This window comes from Oncorhynchus keta, chromosome 27 (genome assembly GCF_023373465.1).
Source record: "Oncorhynchus keta strain PuntledgeMale-10-30-2019 chromosome 27, Oket_V2, whole genome shotgun sequence".
In the NCBI taxonomy this organism is placed as follows: Eukaryota; Metazoa; Chordata; class Actinopteri; order Salmoniformes; family Salmonidae; genus Oncorhynchus; species Oncorhynchus keta.
Genome location: NC_068447.1, coordinates 11,616,574 through 11,635,828, shown reverse-complemented (window position 1 = coordinate 11,635,828; position 19,255 = coordinate 11,616,574). Strand labels below are relative to the sequence as shown.

At 44.0% G+C, this 19,255-nt stretch overlaps 1 protein-coding gene across 1 annotated transcript in view; it reads right to left on the bottom strand.

Moving 5' to 3' along the window:
* LOC118375334 (laminin subunit beta-2-like) overlaps positions 1–19,255 on the bottom strand; it is a 119,135-nt gene that overhangs the window by 79,033 nt on the left and 20,847 nt on the right. The window contains exons 3-4 of the mRNA XM_052481679.1: positions 11,409–11,578; positions 7,557–7,692 (exon numbers count right to left, since the gene is read on the bottom strand). Of these exons, the coding sequence (XP_052337639.1) occupies positions 7,557–7,692; positions 11,409–11,578 (306 nt within the window). The remainder of the gene's footprint in view (positions 1–7,556; positions 7,693–11,408; positions 11,579–19,255) is intronic.

The following is a 19,255-nucleotide window of genomic DNA, read 5'->3' as shown; positions in this document are numbered from 1 at the left end:
CTGTTGTCATGGTGTATAGTACAGGGACTGTTGTCATGGTGTATAGTACAAGCATCCCACTGTGCTCACTGTGCACCATCTCACATACTCTAGGTCTGCCAGATCCACCATGGAGACAGGGAGTAAAAATAGTGACTGTTTCCTGTCTCCCACCTCTCAGTGTTCTACACAGTGTACAGGCAGTGCTATAGTGGTCCACAGTAGTCAATCACTCAGACATAGACCTGAAATTTGACTTTTGTCTGCTGTATGTGAGCTCTGTATTAAAAGGAAAATTGCTGAGCGTTTCTCAAAATCTCATTTTCTGTCGTTCCCTCAATGTACCCTCCTCTCACTCTTTCTCTCCATCTCCCACTATGAATCTGACTTCCTCCCTCCATCTCCCACTATGAATCTGACTCCCTCCCTCCCTCCCTCCCTCCCTCCCTCCCTCCCTCCCTCCCTCCCTCCCTCCCTCCCTCCCTCCCTCCCTCTCCCTCCATCTCCCACTATTCATCTGACTCCCCCCACTCCCTCCCTCAATCTCCCACTATTCATCTGACTTCCTCCATCTCTCACTAGTAATCTGACTCCCTCTGTCCCTCCCTCTTTCTTTCCATCACCCACTATTCATCTCCCTCCCTCCTCTCTCTCTTCTCTCCATTTCCCACTATTCATCTCCCTCCCTCCTCTCTCTCTTCTCTCCATTTCCCACTATTCACCTCCCTCCCTCCCTCCTCTCGCTCTTCTTTCCATTTCCCACTATTCATCTCCCTCCCTCCCTCCCTCCTCTCTCTCTTCTCTCCATTTCCCACTATTCATCTCCCTCCCTCCTCTCTCTCTTCTCTCCATCTCCCACTATTCACCTCCCTCCCTCCCTCTCTCCTCTCTCTCTTCTCTCCATCTCCCACTATTCATCTCCCTCCCTCCCTCCCTCCCTCCTCTCTCTCTTCTCTCCATCTCCCACTATTCATCTCCCTCCCTCCCTCCTCTCTCTCTTCTCTCCATCTCCCACTATTCACCTCCCTCCCTCCTCTCTCTTCTCTCCATCACCCACTATTCACCTCCCTCCCTCCCTCCCTCTTCTCTCTCTTCTCTCCATCTCCCACTATTCATCTCCCTCCCTCCTCTCTCTCTTCTCTCCATCTCCCACTATTCACCTCCCTCCCTCCTCTCTCTTCTCTCTCTTCTCTCCATCACCCACTATTCATCTCCCTCCCTCCTCTCTCTCTTCTCTCCATTTCCCACTATTCAACTCCCTCCCTCCTCTCTCTCTCTTCTCTCTCTTGTCTCCATTTCCCACTATTCACCTCCCTCCCTCCCCCTCTCTCTCTTGTCTCCATCTCCCACTATTCATCTCCCTCCCTCCCTCCTCTCTCTCTTCTCTCCATCTCCCACTATTCACTTCCCTCCCTCCTCTCTCTTCTCTCCATCACCCACTATTCATCTCCCTCCCTCCTCTCTCTCTTCTCTCCATTTCCCACTATTCACCTCCCTCCCTCCCTCCTCTCTCTCTTCTCTGTCGTCTCCATCTCCCACTATTCCTCTCCCACCCTCCCTCCTCTCTCTCTTCTCTCCATTTCCCACTATTCCTCTGACTCCATCCTCTCCTCTCTCCTCTTTCACGTTCCTGTCTTTGTTGGAGTTCCCGAACCAGGGTACAGCCGGGTCTGTTATAACCCCCAATTCCCATACACACAGCTGTGGGCCTGTGTCTGCTGGCTGCTCCATGTAGAGTAAACTACAGTACAGAGAGATTATGATAGAGGGTGATTTAGTGTAATGGAGGCTGTGAAACCTCTGGACTTTGAAGGACCTCCAGAACCATAGAAATAGAATCCATTAAGAATGGATTAATAAAATCCCTGGATGTCCAGAACAGAGCTACCAGAACTCACTGTCATGACACAATGTAGCTTCCCTCTCCCTCTCTCTCGCTCCCTCTCTCTCTCCCTCCCGCTCTCCCTCTCTCTCTCTCTCCCTCCCGCTCTCCCTCTCTCCCTCCCTCTCTCTCTCCCTCACTCTCTCCCCCTCTCTCTCTCCCCCTCTCCCTCCCTCCCTCTCTCCCTCCCTCTCTCTATCTCTCCCCCTCTCCCCCTCTCTCTCCCTCCCTCTCTCTCTCCCTCACTCTCTCCCCCTCTCTCTCTCTCTCTCCCTCCCTCTCTCTATCTCTCCCCCTCTCCCTCCCTCTCTCCCTCTCTCTCTCCCTCCCTCCCGCTCTCCCTCCCTCCCTCTCTCCATCCCTCTCGCTCTCCCTCACTCTCTCCCCCTCTCTCTCTCTCTCTCTCTCCCTCTCTCCCTCCCTCTCCACCTCTCCCTCCTCTCCCCCTCTCTCTCTCCCTCCCTCTCTCTCTCCCTCACTCTCTCCCCCTCTCTCTCTCTCCCCCTCTCCCTCCCTATCTATCCCCCTCTCCCTCCCATATTTCACTCTGTCTCTCTTTTTTTGCTCCACTCATCACCCCCCCCCCTCCCCCCCTCTCCCTTGGTTTTTGAGCAGACCTGTTATTAATAGTGGGAACCCAGATTAGGCCTCTAATAATACGGCTTCTGTATGAGTTCATAGCAGAGGCAGCTGCATGTGGGGGCATGTCATGTTACCGAATGCAGAGGGCAGGGATAATTGAGCACAAAACATAAAGTCAATGGTTCACTATACTTTTGTCAAAAGATGGTGAAAACATGGTGAATTATTTTCTGTACAATGTTCAATTGCTGTATATACTGTACACTTAAAGGGATTCTCTGTACTTTTGTATACTATTTAGACAGTAGTCTTTGATAAGGTCACATGACGCATATACGTGCACGCTGTCATTGCGCTCTCTCGCTCTGCTGTGTGTGCATCTTGCTAGCTGTCACTCAAATGGCAAGGGGCTGAAGTTCATTGGCTGGAACTCGAAACGTTAGGGGGCGGACCCACGTGTGAGAAAATGTGGATGTACAGCTTCCAGTAAACCATTCCTTTCAAACAAGGGATTTAGTGGCTACATGAGGTAAGACAGTAATTCTGCTCATAGATTATATGTGTATGAACGACACATTGACACTTCCAACCCAAAGCATCGAGGCTCAGACCAACAGACTCCTAAACAGCTTCAATCCCCTGGCCATAACACAGTTAAATGGCTAACAACTACTGCTCGCTCTCTCCCACAGACTATCCACACTGACTCTATGTCCATCCATAGGTCACAACACACTCAGACATAATCTACGCTGCTGCTAAAATGATTATTGATTAGATGTATTACTGAATCACACTGCTGTCCATTGATTATTGATATATTTATTTATCCTGCTACTGGTCACTACTACTCCTGTTTACATGTACAGTGCATTCGGAAAGTATTCAGACCCCGTGACGTTTTACACATTTTTTTACGTTACAGCCTTATTCTAAAATGTATTAAATAGTTATTTTTCCTCATCTACACACAATACCCCTAAATGACTAACAACAGTTTTTCAGAAATGTCAATAAAAAACTGAAACATCACATTTACATAAGTATTCAGACCCTTTACTCATTACTTTCCTTTACTCAATACTTTCCTTTACTCAATACTTTCCTTTACTCAATACTTTCCTTTACTCAATACTTTCCTTTACTCAATACTTTCATTTACTCAATACTTTCCTTTACTCAATACTTTCCTTTACTCAATACTTTGTTACAGCTCCTTTGTCAGCGATTACAGCCTCTAGTCTTCTTGGGTATGATGCTATAAGCTTGGCACACCTACATTTGGGGAGTTTCTCCCATTCCTCTCTACAGATAATCTCAAGCTCTGTCAGGTTGGATGGGGAGCTTCGCTGCACAGCTATTTTCCAGAGATGTTTGATCGGGTTCAAGACCGGGTTCTGGCTGGGCCACTCAAAGCCATTCATAGACTTGTCCCGAAGCCACTCCTGCGTTGTCTTCAGCTGGTTGCTGCAGGAGTAAAACTTGCCCTGTTCATTGCGCAATAATTATAAACGTAATCGTGTGTTTAAAAACTGTTTTGGTGCGCAATTAAAAATATATATTTTTATTTCTCAACTGGTATTTTAATTGAAGCGCGCTTCCCATTCATCATTCAAGTCCAGGCAACAGGCTATCAGCATGTCACTGTTGGAAGGTGAACCTTCGCCCCAGTCTGAAGTCCTGAGCGCTCTTGAGCAGGGTTTTCATCAAGGATCCCTCTGTACTTTGCTCCGTTCATCTTTCCCTCAATCCTGACGAGTCTCTCAGTCCACTGTTGATGAAAAACATCCCCACAGCATGATGCTGCCAACACCATGTTTCACCATAGGGATGGTGCCAGGTTTCCTCCAGATGTGAGGTTTGGCATTCAGGCCAAAGAGTTCAATCTTGGTTTCATCAGACCATAGAATCATTTTTCTCATGGTCTGAGATTCCTTTGTGTTCCTTTTTGGCAAACTCGAAGCAGGCTGTCATGTTCCTTTTACTGAGTAGTGGCTTCCGTCTGGCCACTCTACCATAAAGGCCTGATTGCTGGAGTGCTGCAGAGCTGGTTGTCCATCTGGAATGTTATCCCATCTCCACAGAGGAACTCTGGAGCTCTGTCAGAGTCACCATCGGACTCCCCCGATTGCTCAGTTTGGCCGGCCGTCCAGCTCTAGGAAGGGTCTTGGTGGTTTCAAACTTCTTCCCTTTAAGAATGATGGAGTCCAATGTGTTCTTGGGGACCTTCAATTCTGCAGAAATGTTTTGGTGCCCTTCTCCAAATCTGTGCCTCGACACAATCCTGTCTCGGGGTACTATTGACAATTCCTTCGACCTCATGGCTTGGTTTTTGCTCTGACATGCACTGTCAACTGTGGGACCTTATATAGACAGGTGTGTGCCTTTCAAAATCATGTCCAATCAATTGAATTTACGACAGGTGGATTCCAATCAAGTTGTAGAAACATCTCAAGGATGATCAATGGAAACAGGATGCACCTGAGCTCAATTTTGAGTCTCATAGCAAAGTGTCTGAATACTTTTGTAAATAAGGTATTTATGTTTTTAATACATTTGAAAAAAAATCTAAAAACCTCATTATGGGGTATTGTGATGTCATTTGGCGGTATTGTGATGTCATTATGGGGTATTGTGATGTCATTTTGGGGTATTGTGATGTCATTTGGGGGTATTGTGATGTCATTTTGGGGTATTGTGTGTAGATTGATGAGAAAAAAGTATTATTTAATCAATTTTAGATTAAGGCTATAAGGTAACAAAATGTGACAAAAGGGAAGGGGTCTGAATACTTTCAGAATTCACTGTATATATTACCATCAGTATATTACCATAAGAATTTATATATTCCTGCTACCAGTCCATTTTCAGCCCTGTTTACAGGTATATCCTACTACCAGTCACTTTTTACAGATGTAAGATCTAAATTTGAGCCAGTTTGCTACAGAAAACCCACCTCGTGTTGAATGAGTTACTGACCTGTATATATAACCAGTCCAGTACCCCTGGACATTGAATAAGGTACTGATACTGACCTGTATATATAACCACTCCAGTACCACTGCACATTGAATAAGGTACTGACACTGACCTGTATATACTTGCATTCTAGTGTTTCATTTAACTCTCATCGTTGTTCTCTTGTTTCATTTAACTCTCATCGTAGTTCTCGTGTTTCATTTAACTCTCATCGTAGTTCTCGTGTTTCATTTAACTCTCATCGTAGTTCTCGTGTTTCATTTAACTCTCATCGTAGTTCTCGTGTGTCATTTAACTCTCATCGTAGTTCTCGTGTTTCATTTAACTCTCATCGTAGTTCTCGTGTTTCATTTAACTCTCATCGTAGTTCTCGTGTTTCATTTAACTCTCATCGTAGTTCTCGTGTTTCATTTAACTCTCATCGTAGTTCTCTTGTTTCATTTAACTCTCATCGTAGTTCTCTTGTTTCATTTAACTCTCATCGTAGTTCTCGTGTTTCATTTAACTCTCATCGTAGTTCTAGTGTTTCATTTAACTCTCATCGTAGTTCTAGTGTTTCATTTAACTCTCATCGTAGTTCTCGTGTTTCATTTAACTCTCATTGTAGTTCTCGTGTTTCATTTAACTCTCATCGTAGTTCTCGTGTTTCATTTAACTCTCATCGTAGTTCTCGTGTTTCATTTAACTCTCATCGTAGTTCTCGTGTTTCATTTAACTCTCATCGTAGTTCTCGTGTTTCATTTAACTCTCATCGTAGTTCTCGTGTTTCATTTAACTCTCATCGTAGTTCTCGTGTTTCATTTAACTCTCATCGTAGTTCTCGTGTTTCATTTAACTCTCATCGTAGTTCTCGTGTTTCATTTAACTCTCATCGTAGTTCTCGTGTTTCATTTAACTCTCATCGTAGTTCTCTTGTTTCATTTAACTCTCATCGTAGTTCTCGTGTTTCATTTAACTCTCATCGTAGTTCTCGTGTTTCATTTAACTCTCATCGTAGTTCTCGTGTTTCATTTAACTCTCATCGTAGTTCTCGTGTTTCATTTAACTCTCATCGTAGTTCTCGTGTTTCATTTAACTCTCATCGTAGTTCTCTTGTTTCATTTAACTCTCATCGTAGTTCTCTTGTTTCATTTAACTCTCATCGTAGTTCTCGTGTTTCATTTAACTCTCATCGTAGTTCTAGTGTTTCATTTAACTCTCATCGCAGTTCTAGTGTTTCATTTAACTCTCATCGTAGTTCTCGTGTTTCATTTAACTCTCATTGTAGTTCTCGTGTTTCATTTAACTCTCATCGTAGTTCTCGTGTTTCATTTAACTCTCATCGTAGTTCTCGTGTTTCATTTAACTCTCATCGTAGTTCTCGTGTTTCATTTAACTCTCATCGTAGTTCTCGTGTTTCATTTAACTCTCATCGTAGTTCTCGTGTTTCATTTAACTCTCATCGTAGTTCTCGTGTTTCATTTAACTCTCATCGTAGTTCTCGTGTTTCATTTAACTCTCATCGTAGTTCTCGTGTTTCATTTAACTCTCATCGTAGTTCTCGTGTTTCATTTAACTCTCATCGTAGTTCTCGTGTTTCATTTAACTCTCATCGTAGTTCTCGTGTTTCATTTAACTCTCATCGTAGTTCTCGTGTTTCATTTAACTCTTATCGTAGTTCTCGTGTTTCATTTAACTCTCATCGTAGTTCTCGTGTTTCATTTAACTCTCATCGTAGTTCTTGTGTTTCATTTAACTCTCATCGTAGTTCTCGTGTTTCATTTAACTCTCATCGTAGATCTCGTGTTTCATTTAACTCTCATCGTAGTTCTCGTGTTTCATTTAACTCTCATCGTAGTTCTCGTGTTTCATTTAACTCTCATCGTAGTTCTCGTGGGATTTTTATATATGTACTTTTATTTGTTTATTATATTTTCTATTATTATCTCTATTATTATTAACACTATATTGTTGGGAAAGAGCTCTGAAGGTAAACATTGTACTGTTTTACACCTGTTGTATCCTGTGTGGCGAATAAACTTTACAAGTTGAAGCGGGAGGTTTAAAATAATATTTACTAGTCGCCAAAGTTCTGGAGCATGTCTTTAAACATGGATGTGAATGAAACTCCAATGAATACAAACTCAATTCTCACCATTCTCTGACTGCCACCAGGACTTCTTGCGATGTGGTTTAAACGTTGTGATAACGTTCTCAATGCGGTGACTGATGGTATTGTAGACTGGGTCATATGGCCGGCGAGAGTCACACTGGAAACATTTCTTCTCATCCTACAAATTCAATCAAATGTTATTAGTCACTTGCGCCGAATACAACAGACCTTATAGTGAAATGCTTACTTACGAGCCACTAACCAACAATGGAGTTAAAAAACAAATATGGATCAGAATAATAAATAAAAGTTACAAGCATTTAAAGAGCAACAATAAAATAACAACAGCGAGACTATATACAGGAGGGTACCAGTACAGAGTCAATGTGGAGACTATATACAGGGGGTACCAGTACAGAGTCAATGTGGAGGCTATATACAGGGGGTACCAGTACAGAGTCAATGTGGAGACTATATACAGGGTGTTACGGTACAGAGTCAATGTGGAGGCTATATACAGGGGGTACCAGTACAGAGTCAATGTGGAGGCTATATACAGGGGGTACCAGTACAGAGTCAATGTGGAGGCTATATACAGGGGGTACCAGTAGTACAGAGTCAATGTGGAGGTTATATACAGGGGGTACCGGTACAGAGTCAATGTGGAGGTTATATACAGGAGGGTACCAGTACAGAGTCAATGTGGAGGCTATATACAGGGTGTTACGGTACAGAGTCAATGTGGAGGCTATATACAGGGTGTTACGGTACAGAGTCAATGTGGAGGCTATATACAGGGTGTTACGGTACAGAGTCAATGTGGAGGCTATATACAGGGTGTTACGGTACAGAGTCAATGTGGAGGCTATATACAGGGGGTACCAGTACAGAGTCAATGTGGAGGCTATATACAGGAGGGTACCAGTGCAGAGTCAATGTGGAGGCTATATACAGGAGTGTACCAGTAGAGTCAATGTGGAGGCTATATACAGGGGGTACCGGTACAGAGTCAATGTGGAGGCTATATACAGGGGGTACCAGTACAGAGTCAATGTGGAGGCTATATACAGGGGGTACCAGTACAGAGTCAATGTGGAGGCTATATACAGGGGGTACCGGTACAGAGTCAATGTGGAGGCTATATACAGGGTGTTACGGTACAGAGTCAATGTGGAGGCTATATACAGGGGGTACCAGTACAGAGTCAATGTGGAGGCTATATACAGGGGGTACCAGTACAGAGTCAATGTGGAGGCTATATACAGGGGGTACCAGTACAGAGTCAATGTGGAGGCTATATACAGGGGGTACCGGTACAGAGTCAATGTGGAGGCTATATACAGGAGGGTACCAGTGCAAATAGTCTGGGTAGACATTTGACTCGATGTTCAGGAGTCTTATGGCTTGGGGGTAGAAGCTGTTAAGCAGTTGCTTTGACCCAGACTTGGAGATCCGGTACCGCTTGCCGTGCAGTAGCAGAGAAAACAGTCTATGACTAGGGTGGCTGGAGTCTTTGACAATTTCTAGGGCCTTCCTCTGACACCGCCTGGTATAGAGGTCCTGGATGGCAGGAAGCTTGGCCTCAGTGATGTATTGGGCCGTTCGCGCTACCCTCTGTAGTGCCTTGCGGTTGGAGGCCCGAGCAGTTGCCATACCAGGCAGTGATGCAACCAGTCAGGACGCTTTCGATGGTGCAGCTGTAGAACCATTGGCAAACTTAATGATGGTGTTGGAGTCGTGCCGTGCAGTCATGAGTGAACAGGGAGTACAGGAGGGGGCTGAGCACGCACCCCTTAGGGGCACCTGTGTTGAGGATCAGCGTGGCGGATGTGTTGTTACCTACCCATACCACCTGGGGGACAGCCCGTCAGGAAGTCCAGGATCCAGTTGCAGAGGGAGGTGTTGAGTCCCAGGGTCTTTAGCTTAGTGATCAGCTTTGAGGGCACTATGGTGTTGAACGCTGAGCTGTAGTCAATGAATAGCATTCTCACATAGGTGTTCATTTCGTCCAGTTGGGAAAGGGCAGAGTGGAGTGCAATAGAGATTGCATCATCTGTGGATCTGTTGGGGCGATTTGCAAAATTGGAGTGGGTCTAGGGTTTCTGGGATAATGGTGTTGATGTGAGCCATGACCAGCCTTTCGAAGCACTTCATGGCTACAGACGTGAGTGCCAGGGATCGATAGTCATTAGGGCAGGTTACCTTAGTGTTCTTGGGCACAGGTACTATGGTGGTCTGCTTAAAACATGTTGGTATTACAGACTCAGACAGAGAGAGGTTGAAAATGTCAGTGAAGACACTCGCCAGTTGGTCAGAGCATGCTCGCAGTACATGTCCTGGTAATCCGTCTAGCCCTGCGACTTTCTGAATGTTGACCTGTTTAAAGTTCTTACTCACATCGGCTGCAGAGAGCGTGATCACACAGTCTTCCAGAAGAGCTAGTGCTTTCATGCATGTTACAGTGTTATTTGCCTCGAAGCGAGAATAGAAGTAGTTTAGCTCATCTGGTAGGCTTGTGTCACTGGGCAGCCCTCGGCTGTGCTTCCCTTTGTAGTCTGTAATGGTTGCAGGCCCTGCCACATCCGACGAGCGTCAGAGCCAGGGTGTAGTACGATTTGATCTTAGTCCTGTATTGACGCTTTGCCTGTTTGATGGTTCGTTGGAGGGCATAGCAGGATTTCTTCTAAGCTTCCGGGTTAGAGTCCTGCTCTTTGAAAGCGGCAGCTCTAGCCTTTAGCTCAGTGCGGATGCTGCCTGTAATCCATGGCTTCTAGTTGGGGTATGTACGTACGATCACTGTGGGGACGACGTCATCGATGCACTTATTGATGAAGCCAATGACTGATGTGGTGTATTCCTCAATGCCATCTGAGGAATCCCGGAGCATATACCAGTCTTTGATAGCAAAACAGTCCTGTAGTTTAGCATCTGCTTCATCTGATCACTTTTTTTTATTGATCCAGTCACTGGTGCTTCCTGCTTTCATTTTTAGCTTGTAAGCAGGAATCAGGAGGATATAATTATGGTCAGATTTGCCAAATGTAGGGCGAGGGAGAGCTTTATATGCGTCTATGTGTGCGGAGTAAAGGTGGTCCAGAGTTTTTTTCCCCTCTGGTTGCACATTTAACATGCTGATAGAAATTTGGTAAAACAGATTTAAGTTTCCCTGCATTAAAGTCCCTGGCTACTAGGAGCGCCTCTCTGGGTGAGCGTTTTCTTGTTTGCTTATGGTGGAATACAGCTCATTCAATGCTGCCTTAGTGTCAGCCTCTGACTGTGGTGGTATGTAAACAGCTACGAAAAATACAGATGAAAACTCTCTAGGTAGGTAGTGTGGTCTACAGTTTATCATGAGATACTCTACCTCAGGCGAGCAATAGCTCGAGACTTCCTTAGATATCGTGCACCAGCTGATGTTTACAGAACGACAGAGTCCGGCGCCCCTTGTCTTACCAGACACCACTGTTCTATCCTGCCGGTACAGCGTATAACCAACCAGTATGTTGATAGTGTTGTTTTCTCCGCCTCCTCTTCACGCAAATCACGGGGATCTGGGCCTGTTCCCAAGGAAGCAGTATATCGTTCGCGTCGGCCTCGTCAGACTCGTTAAAGGACAAAAAAGGATTCTGCCAGTCCGTGGTGAGTAATCGCAATCCTGATGTCCAGAAGTTATTTTCGGTCATAAAAAACGGTAGCGGCAACATTATGTACAAAATAAGTAAAAAAATAAGTTGTAAACAACACAAATAAACGAACAAAAAAGCACAATCGGGGCCAGAGGTTAGGGGTCAGAGGTGACACAGGTCAGGAGTCAAACAGAAGCTCGGGACAGAAGGAGGTGAGATGGTAGGTGAGAGGATGTTGGGTACACACACACAGAGAAACATCACTTGCCTGTAGATGACTGACGATACAGTAAGGCTCTTTCTTCCTGGAGCCACAGGTAGACGAGGCCTTCAGGCTCTTCTCACGGCCCACCAACAGGTCTCCCGTTGCTGGGTAACAGCTGCCATGGGTACAGCCGTGGGCGTGGTCTGGCCCCTGGGCGGTGGCATAGGCTAGGGCTGGAGAATAAAGAAAAAGGAGAGGAGGTTAACAAAGGACAGGAAATGACATCACAGCTGGGCGTTATAGCAGAAAGTCGCTTAGAGTGAAGAAATTAAGTTAAGTTTAGCTAGATATCTCTCTCTCTCGCTCTCTCTCTCTTTCATGTTTGGCAAGACATTAGAGGACCATATTAACTCTAATCAGTACAGGAAAGGAAATCAAAAAGAGGAAGTGGGCCTACGTTTAATCCAGAAACCAAAACAGAGCCCAACTGAAGTCGCTGCTATTTACCAATGTTGAAAAAAACACATAGATTATCTTTTGGTAGTGATGAGCAATCAACCAAAATGCTTCTTATTTTTTTGTTTTTTAAACAAGAAATTGACCGAAGTCGTTCAATTATTTGAATTCCATTTCATTTGTTTTTTTTCTGTGAGCGCAATGCACAGTTTCTCTAGAGATAAATCAGATCCAGACTGAACTGCGTGATGTAGTAGGGAGTTGTAGTTTCTCTAGAGATAAATCAGATCCAGACTGAACTGTGTGATGTGGTAGGGAGTTGTAGTTTCTCTAGAGATAAATCAGATCCAGACTGAACTGTGTGATGTAGTAGGGAGTTGTAGTTTCTCTAGATATAAATCAGATCCAGACTGAACTGTGTGATGTAGTAGGGAGTTGTAGTTTCTCTAGAGATAAACCAGATCCAGACTGAACTGTGTGATGTAGTAGGGAGTTGTAGTTTCTCTAGAGATAAATCAGATCCAGACTGAACTGTGTGATGTAGTAGGGAGTTTCTCTAGAGATAAATCAGATCCAGACTGAACTGCGTGATGTAGTAGGGAGTTGTAGTTTCTCTAGAGATAAATCAGATCCAGACTGAACTGTGTGATGTAGTAGGGAGTTGTAGTTTCTCTAGAGATAAATCAGATCCAGACTGAACTGTGTGATGTAGTAGGGAGTTGTAGTTTCTCTAGAGATAAATCTGATCCAGACTGAACTGTGTGATGTAGTGGGGAGTTGTAGTTTCTCTAGAGATAAATCAGATACAGACTGAACTGTGTGATGTAGTAGGGAGTTGTAGTTTCTCTAGATATAAATCAGATCCAGACTGAACTGTGTGATGTAGTAGGGAGTTGTAGTTTCTCTAGAGATAAACCAGATCCAGACTGAACTGTGTGATGTAGTAGGGAGTTGTAGTTTCTCTAGAGATAAATCAGATCCAGACAGAACTGTGTGATGTAGTAGGGAGTTGTAGTTTCTCTAGATATAAATCAGATCCAGACTGAACTGTGTGATGTAGTAGGGAGTTGTAGTTTCTCTAGAGATAAACCAGATCCAGACTGAACTGTGTGATGTAGTAGGGAGTTGTAGTTTCTCTAGAGATAAATCAGATCCAGACTGAACTGTGTGATGTAGTAGGGAGTTGTAGTTTCTCTAGAGATAAATCAGATCCAGACAGAACTGTGTGATGTAGTAGGGAGTTGTAGTTTCTCTAGAGATAAATCAGATCCAGACTGAACTGTGTGATGTAGTAGGGAGTTGTAGTTTCTCTAGATATAAATCAGATCCAGACTGAACTGTGTGATGTAGTAGGGAGTTGTAGTTTCTCTAGAGATAAACCAGATCCAGACTGAACTGTGTGATGTAGTAGGGAGTTGTAGTTTCTCTAGAGATAAATCAGATCCAGACAGAACTGTGTGATGTAGTAGGGAGTTGTAGTTTCTCTATAGATAAATCAGATCCAGACAGAACTGTGTGATGTAGTAGGGAGTTGTAGTTTCTCTAGAGATAAATAAGATCCAGACTGAACTGTGTGATGTAGTAGGGAGTTGTAGTTTCTCTAGAGATAAATCAGATCCAGACAGAACTGTGTGATGTAGTAGGGAGTTGTAGTTTCTCTATAGATAAATCAGATCCAGACTGAACTGTGTGATGTAGTAGGGAGTTGTAGTTTCTCTAGAGATAAATCAGATCCAGACTGAACTGTGTGATGTAGTAGGGAGTTGTAGTTTCTCTAGAGATAAATCAGATCCAGACTGAACTGTGTGATGTAGTAGGGAGTTGTAGTTTCTCTAGAGATAAATCAGATCCAGACAGAACTGTGTGATGTAGTAGGGAGTTGTAGTTTCTCTAGAGATAAATCAGATCCAGACTGAACTGTGTGATGTAGTAGGGAGTTGTAGTTTCTCTAGAGATAAATCAGATCCAGACAGAACTGTGTGATGTAGTAGGGAGTTGTAGTTTAAAACAATTGTAATATACACAAGAACTTAAATATTTTATTAAAGTAAAGTAATGTGAATAAATGATGTTTAGCGATAAGTGATGAGCAGTAATGGGAAGTCACTACCATTATGGGACTTGTATTAATGGTTTTATTCTGTTCTTACAGCATTCAACCCACATAATGCATAGTGCATTTAATGCCCCACAAACTTTGGGAAACCAAAATGGAAAACAGTGATCATTTTTGTATTATCGAACCAACCTCAAAAAGCACTAGTTGCTCTGCACTAACTTTTGGGGAATGTACTGGTTAGCTGGGGCTCCATCTGCTGGTCAAGAATGCAGCTCAACCTACAGCAGCTCAACCTACCTCAGCTCAAACTACAGCAGCTCAACCTACAGCAGCTCAACCTACAGCAGCTCAACCTACCTCAGCTCAAACTACAGCAGCTCAACCTACAGCAGCTCAACCTACAGCAGCTCAACCTACAGCAGCTCAACATACAGCAGCTCAACCTACAGCAGCTCAACCTACAGCAGCTCAACCTACAGCAGCTCAACCTATAGCATCTCAACAGGGAAACATAGCCAAAGGTCAACTGGGAGGTTAACGAGGCCAGCACAGCAGGAAGGTGTGTATGTGTGTGTGTTTGTGCGTCCGCACGTGTGCATGTGAGCTTAAGTGTGCTCGTCTGTGTGTGTTCATCTGTGTGCGTGTGTATGTGCATGCGTGTTTGTGTGTGTTAGTCTGTGTGTGTTAGTCTGTGTGCGTGTGTATGTGCATGCGTGTTTGTGTGACTTGCTACATTAAATGTGTGTGGGGAAGGGTTTCCGTTAGCCGGCTTTTGGCTGATAAAAAAGAAAGAAAAGCTGTTGCCTGCCAAAAGGGCCATGAGAAAAAAACATCTCATTGCCAAATTATGTTTTTTATTCATTGATGGAAATACATTTGACCTTCGTGCTTATTGAGGATCATCATGGGACATTTTACTCCAAAGCATGATGTTTCCACCCCCATGCTTCACAGTAGGTATAATGTTTCCACCCCCATGCTTCACAGTAGGTATGATGTTTCCACCCCCATGCTTCACAGTAGGCATGATGTTTCCACCCCCATGCTTCACAGTAGGTATGATGTTTCCACCCCCATGCTTCATAGTAGGTATGATGTTCCCACCCCCATGCTTCACAGTAGGTATGATGTTCTTTGGAAGCAACTCAGCATTCTTTGTCCTCCAAACACGACGAGTTGAGTTTTTACCAAAAAGGTATATTTTGGTTTCATCTGACCATATGACATTCTCCCAATCTTCTTCTGGATCATCCAAAAGCTCTCTAGCAAACTTCAGACGGGCCTGGACATGTACTGGCTTAAGCAGGGGGACACGTCACTGCAGGATTTGAGTCCCTGGCGGCGTAGTGTGTTACTGATGGTAGGCTTTCTTACTTTGGTCCCAGCTCTCTGCAGGTCATTCGCAAACTAGAATGCTATTTGGTCCTAAACAGAGAGTACACAGTGGCAGAATACCTGACCACTGTGACTGACCCAAACATAAGGAAAGCTTTGACCGTACAGACTCAGTGAGCAATGCCTTGCTATTGAGAAAGGCCGCCGTAGGCAGACATGGCTCTCAAGAGAAGACAGGCTATGTGCTCACTGCCCACAAAATGAGGTGGAAACTGAGCTGCACTTCCTAACCTCCTGCTAAATGTATGACCATATCAGAGAGACATATTTCCCTCAGATTACACAGATCCACAAAGAATTCGAAAACAAACCCAATTTTGATAAACTCTCATATCTACTGGGTGAAATTCCACAGTGTGTCACCACAGCAGCAAGATGTGTGACCTGTTGCCACAAGAAAAGGGCAACCAGTGAAGAACAAACACCATTGTAAATACAAACCATATTTATGTTTATTTATTTTCCCTTGTGTTCTTCAACCATTTGTACATTGTTACAAAACTGAATATATACATAATATGGCATTTGTAATGTCTTTACTGTTTTGAAACTTCTGTATGTGTAATGTTTACTGTTAATTTTTATTGCTTATTTCACTTTTGTATATTATCTACCTCACTTGCTTTGGCAATGTTAACACATGTTTCCCATGCCAATAAAGCCCCTTGAATTGAATTAAAAAATCTTTAATTCCCCCTCTTTCTAAGTTTCTAACAGATATTTTCATACCTGTCACATACGGAACCGCTCTCATCAGGTGCTGCTGTTTAGAATGCATTTTTCCTGCTAATCGCATTTTGGCAAATGATTGAAAATGACATTTTATCAGCTGCTTCATTACAGGAGTTGCATGTTCTGTTAAGATGAATTACCATAATCCAAATGTGATTTCTGTGATGTCATTATGATCAGCCTAATGGGTTACACACTCATTGGCGCCACACCACGGAAACCCTGGTGTAGGGTGATTGAAAATAAACTTTTATGACACCCAACAGCCGTCAACATCCTGAAATAAATTCCTAGTGAAGCACTAGTGAGACCTGAAGGCCCTCAGTCTGACGAGAAGGACCAGGGAGGAGGTCTGGCAGGGTCTTACTGACAGGCTCTGTCTGTCTTGTCTGTAACAGGTGCTTCTAATGTGCTCTAGTTACAGGAAGCAAAAACATGCAGCGCACACAGAGATAAACATGCAGCACACACAGAGATAAACATGCAGCACACACAGAGATAAACATGCAGCACACACAGAGATAAACATGCAGCACACACAGAGATAAACATGCAGCACACAGAGAGATAAACATGCAGCACACACAGAGATAAACATGCAGCACACACAGAGATAAACATGCAGCACACAGAGAGATAAACATGCAGTACACACAGAGATAAACATGCAGCACACACAGAGATAAACATGCAGCACACACAGAGATAAACATGCAGCACACAGAGAGATAAACATGCAGCACACACAGAGATAAACATGCAGCACACACAGAGATAAACATGCAGCACACAGAGAGATAAACATGCAGTACACACAGAGATAAACATGCAGCACACAGAGAGATAAACATGCAGCACACACAGAGATAAACATGCAGCACACACAGAGATAAACATGCAGCACACACAGAGATAAACATGCAGCACACACAGAGATAAACATGCAGCACACACAGAGATAAACATGCAGCACACACAGAGATAAACATGCAGCACACACAGAGATAAACATGCAGCACACACAGAGATGAACATGCAGCGCACACAGAGATAAACATGCAGCACACACAGAGATAAACATGCAGCACACACAGAGATAAACATGCAGCACACACAGAGATAAACATGCAGCACACACAGAGATAAACATGCAGCACACACAGAGATAAACATGCAGCACACACAGAGATAAACATGCAGCACACACAGAGATAAACATGCAGCACACACAGAGATAAACATGCAGCACACACAGAGATAAACATGCAGCACACACAGAGATAAACATGCAGCACACACAGAGATAAACATGCAGCACACACAGAGATAAACATGCACATGAAGAATCTACATTCAGTATTCAGTATGCTGCATATTGTGACAGTTTTAGGACTGCTTTGGACTGTGAGTCTCCTGGGAAAAGTCCTGAGGAGATTTCAACTGAAACACTCTCTAGTCTAGAGGAAACCTGGCAATCAGACAAGTCTCACACGGGTGCTACTGCCAGGCACCGAACACACACACACACACACACACACACACACACACACACACACACACACACACACACACACACACACACACACACACACACACACACACACACACACACACACACACACACACACACACACACCACAGTGATACACTTGGCATTTACTCAACACATAATAATGACTGTACCTGAGAAAAAGTCTAGATCATATATTTCCTATGCAAACAGTGCATTTGTGTAAATCAAATCAAATCAAATCAAATTTATTTATATAGCCCTTCGTACATCAGCTGATATCTCAAAGTGCTGTACAGAAACCCAGCCTAAAACCCCAAACAGCAAGCAATGCAGGTGTAGAAGCACGGTGGCTAGGAAAAACTCCCTAGAAAGGCCAAAACCTAGGAAGAAACCTAGAGAGGAACCAGGCTATGTGGGGTGGCCAGTCCTCTTCTGGCTGTGCCGGGTGGAGATTATAACAGAACATGGCCAAGATGTTTTTTCAAATGTTCATAAATGACCAGCATGGTCGAATAATAACAAGGCAGAACAGTTGAAACTGGAGCAGCAGCACAGTCAGGTGGACCGGGGACAGCAAGGAGTCATCATACACAGACAATGATGGGAATAAGTTAAACATCTTTCTTTGTTGTTGTTATCGTAATGATGTAGTAATGTTATCAGAATTCCCTTTCCTGTTGCTTAAAACAAGAGTAACAACAAACTAAATGGCCATGATAAACTTTTCTTCCTCTGGTGAAAAGGCTACAGTCTCAGGTCATGAGGAGTAAAGAGAGAGAGACAGAGAGAGATAGAGAGATGGAAAGAGAGATAGAGAGAGATAGGGAGAGAGATGGATAAATGGAGAGAGATGGAAAGAGATAGAGAGATAGAGATGGAGAGAAAGATGAGAGAGAGAGAGAGAGAGAGAGAGAGAGAGAGAGAGAGAGAGAGAGAGAGAGAGAGAGAGAGAGAGAGAGAGAGAGAGGAGAGAGAGAGAGAGAGAGAGAGAGATGGAGACAGATGGAGAGAGAGAGAGAAATAGAGAGATGGATAGAGACTGTGATGGAGAGAGATAGAGGGAGAGAGAGATGGAGAGAGATGGAGAGAAAGAGAGATGGAGAGAAAGAGAGTGAGAGATAGAGAGGGGGAGAGAGGGAGAGAGACAGAGATGGAGAGAGATAGAGAGAAAGAGAGATGGATAGAGACTGTGATGGAGAGAGAGATGGAGAGAGACAGAGATGGAGCGAGATGGAGAGATGGAGAGAAAGAGAGTGAGAGATAGAGAGGGGGAGAGAGAGAGAGAGATGGAGAGAGACAGAGATGGAGAGAGATGGAGAGAAAGAGAGATGGGGAGAAAGAGAGTGAGAGATAGAGAGGGGGAGAGAGAGATGGAGATAAAGCCTAATACAAAGTGTTTGTAGAGAAATGAAGAGAACTCATCCAGGCTCAACATGATATCTATTTTGGTTGTTGGCACACACTCAAGCGGTGTGTATTGTCTAAGTAGAGGGGAGATGGGAGTGGGGGGGACTGATGTACAGTCTATAATTTCAGGGCCTCCCCTAAACTCTTTTATCCTGTCTCTGTCTGTCTGTCTGTCTGTCTGTCTGTCTGTCTGTCTGTCTGTCTGTCTCTGTCTGTCTGCCTGTCTGCCTGTCTGCCTGTCTGTGTTGGAGAGCTTTCACAGACATCCTGGACATAGACTGAGGGGAGTTGATGTCATAGTCCCTCCAGAACACAACACTATTGGCGCACCAGGTTATATACTGTTCA